We start from the raw sequence: 6,634 nt of genomic DNA, 5'->3' as shown, positions 1-6,634 counted from the left end.
CACCTAAATGACTCTAACTATTTTTGTTAAAATAAGTTGAGTTACTATCAATTTTTTGTCAATTAATAAAGATAGAATCTAAAATCATAAAGTAAAAAATAAAGGGAAAAAAAAAGGTTTGAAAATTGGAATCACTTGAACAATACAAGTTTTTGCAACTATAATAATAACACTCTCACTCACTCTATTTCACATGGACAAAGATAGAAGTACCTTGAAGGTGTTGGACACCAATTTTGCCTTTTTGTGTTTGGGTGAAGAATGGTGAATCTCTTTGAGTAGTTGAGTAACATCAAAGGCATTTGTTGATTGTGCATCTTATTAATTGTTTCACCAACTTCATTCAAAGAAATGAACCCTCACCTTTTTTTAGTTCCATTTCATTTATTATATATGGATAAGTATTCTTTTTGTGACATTTTTTAATTTTCTTTTAGGTCCATTAGATTTAGTGTGTTCCTTATTATAATACTCAAACTCTTACTTTCTGTGAAGAAATAAAGCATCTCTTGGGATTAGAGGGTTTTAGTTTGAGGACACAAAGCACTCAATTACAAGACAAAAGATATTGTAAAGTGATATAATCACTCTTGAATTTGTAATTTTTATCATGTGTAAATTCTATCATCTTAATTCAAGAATGATTTAAGCTATTATTTTTTCATTTTGCCAATATTTTCACTTTAGAAAAACTTAATTCTAAATTTTTAATTACAAACTCAATAGATATCTTATCAAACTTTGGGTAACAAAATATAGGAATTTTTTTTCCCTCTAAAACTAAACAAATAAAATTTGGAAAATGGAAATGACAAGAAAATATATACACACTCTTTTTTATGTGCAATGTGCCAATGTAAGTAACAAGAAGGGTATTTATTATCCAATTTTTTTGAAAGGAAAGGGTAGTATTAATTAATCAAAAGATCCAAGATATCTAAATGGACTAAATTACATATTTCACTCACATAATATTTAGTATAGTAAAAGCTAATTTTATTAAAGAATGTGCTACTAAATTTTCCCTTACTTTTAATATGAAATACTTGACATATTCTAAATTTTGACAAAAGATTTCTACAATTAAAAATGATAGTGCCAAATATAATTATTATATGATGTCTTACCCGTTGAATATATAATAATGGCATAAAGCAAGGAGTGTGAGTCTAAATATACAAACATCTAAGCTCACAAATCTATTGGTTGTATATTCATTTCATGTAAATTTCTCTAATGCATGAACTCTTTTCCAGTTTCTTATGAACAAGTTGAATGATCTTTTGAATTTGAAGAACAAATTCACCAATAACAACAAAACTCTCAAAATTTTGATAAAATCTTCCTAATATGTGGTTTATTTAAGTAATTTAATATCACCTATCTTCAAAGAATCCCAAATAATATATCTTTCATTATTCATTATAAATGCAAAACTATATGCCTTGTAAACAGATCAAGGAATATAGTTACATATAGTATGCTACATGAAATCTAGAATAAATGGAACACTCAATCCTCAATTTTTAACTTTGCTAAATCTACTTGATTAAATCAAGCTCAAAATTTTTTCTTCAACTATAGAAGAATGAAAATTTTACATGTAGTATTGTATAATCTCTATGCAGGAAATATATATATATAGAATAAAATAAATGCAAGTAACTTTGCTACCAGTTCAAATAAAATTTCCATGATGTGATTCCAATAATGTTTACAAATCTGCATGAAGATGGAACAAGAAGCCTTATCAAAACCTTCTTTTTTTATATATTTTTTTTATGCATCTGTTCTTGGTACTTTCATGCCAAATCCATGTTTTGCTTTCTCCACTCTGAAATGGTCAAAGACAAGAGAGTTAGCAACTAACCCTAAGTCCCTAACTGATGTTTGTTATATATATTTAAAAGTTTGTGTGAAGGAAAAATCATGCACCGAATTCGTGTACTCGTTTTACATTGGACATCGTACTGACTCATCCTTGATCCACCATTGGATTGGATTTCAATGGTGTCGATTATGGATGAGACGGCGCAACGTCCCATGTAAAACATACAACAAACATTTCTCATCAAATTATCATATTCAAGCACTAGAGAAATATGGTACTAACATCAGAATTGTGTAAAGCTTTAAGTAACATCTTAAAGAATAGTGACAAGAACAAACAAATGATTGAAAAACCATGGTTTCAGCATATCAATAATTATTACTATTATTATTAAATCAATGGAGCAGAATCATCATAAACCAAGGACTTACGTCGGCGCAAGTCTGCCAAGGCACTCTAGCTCTTCTCCAGTGTCTTCATCTAGGATTCTCCCGGAGATTTCGACGATGTAAGATCTGTCGCTGTCACGGGGAAGTCCTCTTCCAGAAAGCAAGTCCAAATCTCTTTGGTGAAGCTCCCTACCATTCACAAAAATGCCGGTATTTCCACCAGCACATTTTTCCGACATAGGATAATTGAACTCTTCTATAAATGGCTGCAAGAGATTCCAATTTATTCACTTATATTGACCACAAGATCAGCAATATCATAAATGAAAGTGTGACAGAATATTACAACTTACTGGAATTATTCCAAGACAAGGTCCACCCATGACGCCCCAGAATCCGGCCCGAGAATCATACCTAATGAAGCAATAAAACAAATCAGTCACTACAATTCATAAGCAATCAGTAGAAAATTCATCATTTACCAGCAAAATTGTTAGTTTAAATTTCAAAGCTTAACTCATTTTGATACTTTTAGCATTTTTCATTTGAGTCCTTTGATACATATCAATCTAACATCAAAGTTGCAAATGAACGAATAGGTGGAATCTAAAGCATACGAACCAGTAATTTCCGGGACGAATGGATCCAGCTAGCTTTTCCGCCTTCTTGATTGCACGATCCGACAAGGGCTGTCCATTTATGGAAACTTTGCATTTGCCATGATCATCGGTTCCATTAGTTTGAGAAGAATCCCTGAAACCTTTCTTGATAAAGCTTGCGAAAAATGATTCACCACCCTTGTTAGATCTGAGATGATCATGTTCTTGGCTTGCATAGCCGGTATCCTGGGAGGCTCCGGAGTTCGAATAGTCATGGACATCCATTTCGGTTGCAAGCACCACCTCTTTCAAAGAAGTTTGCCTTGATGAGGGAACCTTGTCTACTATTTTGCCTTTTTCTTGTTCCGACCGACTACTTAGGTTGCCTTTACCAAACCGGTTAATCACACGGTTATTATCACTGAAATCAAAATGCTCTTGAAGAGGAAATCCAGCAGGTGGGGGAGATATCACTGCTTTATTCAGGGGAGCAATGGACTTTTCGGCTTCACCTTCGGCAATCATAATTTCTGGACTGTTTTCATCCTCTGAGGTACCTAGAGACGAAGAGGGGAAACTTTGTGTCTCTTGGGGCTTTCTAGAGTTCATTCTTGACTCCACAACTGGCACAGGAGACTCTCTATCCACCGAGTGAAAATCATAGCCAGCATAATCATCTGAAGAGAAGTTAACACCACTTGTGTTCACAGCCTCATTGGCAGTATCTTTGATCGCTGTAGTAGTTTCCTTCACTTCCGAATTAAGAGAGATAATTAGCTTCTTATTGCTGATAGCAAAGCTTATTTCTGAAGAACAAGCCCCACACCTCACTTTTTGCCGCCGTTTTTTCACCACAACCAATGCTTTGATAGGAAGTTGTAGCAACTCAAAGCAATTATAACATGTGATGAACGGAGAACCACCAGCTATAGGATGGATATACCGAGCACCACTTCCTGGCATTACTTTTCGAGGAAGGGTTCGGACAGACTTAGCCATGTTAGAGTTATAGTCACCAGTAGGCCTTCTAGCACGTAATTGAGTTTCATGAACAGGAGGAATGGCAGTTCTTGAACCATGAACATGAGGATCAAATGTCCCCGGAACCTCATGATGGTACAACATGGGATCATTCGGGGTATCAAGGAATCTACTATTAACAAATGCAGGATTTGGTTGTGTCGGCAATGAACCTCTGCGTTTGTTGTCGTAGCAAAAAAAGCAAGCGCAGGAAGGTGGATGAAGCATTGCATTATGTGCATAGAGTTCATATGAATCTGAACTAGTATCAAAATACCGGCCGGGAAAGTAAGGATGCATTGGTTGTTGTGGGAACTGATGGTAAAGCTGATTTGGACCTCTCCTCATTTGGGCAGCGAAAGGATCCCCGAATCGAGGAATGTAATTTGGATTATGCATTGAAGGATGGAAGTTTGACATAGCCATTTCATGACTACTTGTATAACCATACGGATCACGATGATAATCGAAATAAGGTGGCCCAGGTGCATGTTTGTTAGGGCCAAATAACTGCCTTGAAATAGTCCTGTTCGACCTGTCCGAAGACCAAGTGTCCCGGCTGCCATAAGGATCTGGCGAAACTGTCCTTCCTTCGGGACGAAACTGCTCTTTAGAACTATTACCCACTTCAGGAGACCGGTTCAACTGATTTGTTAACTCGTCCAGCTTCCTTAGAAGCTCGGCGCGATCTTGCTCGAGGTGCTGAACCCTGCTTGCACCATCCATGTCTTTCTCACTCCTCCATTGCTTCCCATAATTGTAAGGGAAACTAGAATAGCTGCTTGAAGTTCCCTCATCAGGATAGTTCAAAGTGGAAAACCTCACACCTTCTATATCAACAGGTGGCTTTCTCCAAAATTCCATCTCATTTCTTTCCCCATTTCGCCAATTAGACATGCTCTCGAATAATTCGGGCCCTTTTTCATGCGAATTTTGTTCCGGCTGCCCTCTTCTTATTGATTTACTATCCCCTTCATCCTTGTTTACATTCGAATCAAAACCATTCTTCGAAATCTCACTCTCGTATCCATTTTTCACTTTCTCCAAATCTATTTGACCATACCTCGAGGAGCCACCATTCGACTTAACATCAATATCCGAATTATTACTCAAGTCAACCACACCTTTCCCCCTTGAATTTCCCAATTTAGCTCCATCTCTTCCAACTATTTCTTCGTCTGATATCTCCGATAAGGCACCACTTCCATAACCCTTATTATGCTTTGCTGCAAACAAAATCCATAATAAGAAATCAAAACATCCAACCCCTTTTCCATGCTTTTGTAATGTTCTTCAAGTTCAAAAGATCATAACTCCACTAATTCACATGCCTGATTGCTATATTTTGCAGTAACTTAAAAACCCTTTAATTTAGTTGAATTGCTTAAAAACATAACCAAATTTTAATCCAAAATTTTGCATCATAAACATGTCTTACCAAAATGACCTATAAATCATAATCATAACCTACATGAACTAGAACACCAAAACAATCCAAGAATTAAACAAAGCATAAGAAAAAGAGGAATCAAAGAAAAAGGGTTTACCTCTAAGAACAGCACCACAACCACCACATTGATAAACAGAGTAATCAGCAAGCTCAGGAAGCAGATTCTGGCACTTGGGGCACCTCACCAACCGCATTTTTGAAGAATCCTCCATTGTCAGAGACACAACAAAGGAGGGTTCTAAGCTCTCTAACCAAACACCACCACCATAACCAAACAAACTAAAAAAAGCAAGACTTTATGGTAGAAGCTTCACCATTTCAGCAAAAAGTGAAAACTTGGCTCTCAAAAACAACAAAAATGTTTGAAAGTGAAGTGACCAAACTTGTGGGGTGGCACCAAAATTACAATAAAATAAAATAAAAATAGAAAGGTGGAATTTTTCACACCGAGAAAGAGAGAGAGAAACAAAGATTGCTCTTTTATAATGTTTGGTCTTGTTTTCTTTCCTCTTAGAATCTAAACAGCAAAAAGAGCAAAACTAAGGAGGAAAAGGGGGTAATTTGAGAAGCACAAAAGTGGGGACAAAATTTCCTATGGGAATCTTAGAACTATGCAAAATTGAGCTCTTTTTTAATTAAAATAAAATAAAATTCATTGGTTCATTTCGTTCAATTCCAATTCCATTCCACATAATTAGTTAAAAATGGCAACTTTATGTGTGCTGTGTTGGGTTTTGGGGAGAGAGAGAGAGAGAGAAAGAAAGAGAGAGAGAGTAAAATAGTCATGTTGAAATGGTTTTGTTCATGGTTGTACGGATCAATGGCAGTGTTTGTTGGCAAAAACGAGAGAAAAATCCAAAACCAAAGACAAAGAGTACTTTTATATTCATGTTATTAATTATTAATTAATATTATTATGTTTAAGTCTAGGATTTGGATAATTGAGGTACTATATGGAAATTATTTATTGGTGATTATATTTTTTAAATAAGACAAATATAAAAGGATTTATAAATTCATAAATTCATTTTATTTATCTTCAGTAAAATAGTTTTATATCTATCATTAAATAATTTATGAGAAAAGGACAAATAGGTCCCTAACCTTTTGTCTCGCGGACATTTTCGTTCCTGACCATTGAAAAATACTTTTAAGTTTCTGACCTTCACAAAACTTGGACGGATCAGTCCCTGACGGAGACATTTGGACAGATCAGTCCCTGACGGAGGCATTTGGACAGGGACTGATCCGTCCAAGTTTTGTGAAGGTCAGGGACTTAAAAGTATTTTTCAATAGTCAGAAACGAAAATATTCGCGGGATAAAAGATCAGGGATCTATTTGTAC

The 6,634-nt window shown here is 35.4% G+C and overlaps 1 protein-coding gene across 1 annotated transcript; it reads right to left on the bottom strand.

Moving 5' to 3' along the window:
- On the bottom strand, positions 1,768-6,149 carry LOC107623400 (protein ENHANCED DISEASE RESISTANCE 4). The gene is made up of 5 exons (XM_016325641.2): positions 5,387-6,149; positions 2,842-5,065; positions 2,574-2,634; positions 2,263-2,486; positions 1,768-1,834 (listed from the first exon to the last, which is right to left on the bottom strand). Exons 1-5 carry the CDS (start codon positions 5,499-5,501, stop codon positions 1,780-1,782), a joined length of 2,679 nt encoding a protein of 892 aa, XP_016181127.1. The 5' UTR covers positions 5,502-6,149; the 3' UTR covers positions 1,768-1,779.

Source organism: Arachis ipaensis, chromosome B02 (assembly GCF_000816755.2).
Source record: "Arachis ipaensis cultivar K30076 chromosome B02, Araip1.1, whole genome shotgun sequence".
Lineage (NCBI taxonomy): Eukaryota > Viridiplantae > Streptophyta > Magnoliopsida > Fabales > Fabaceae > Arachis > Arachis ipaensis.
This window is presented reverse-complemented; position numbering and strand designations above follow the sequence as displayed.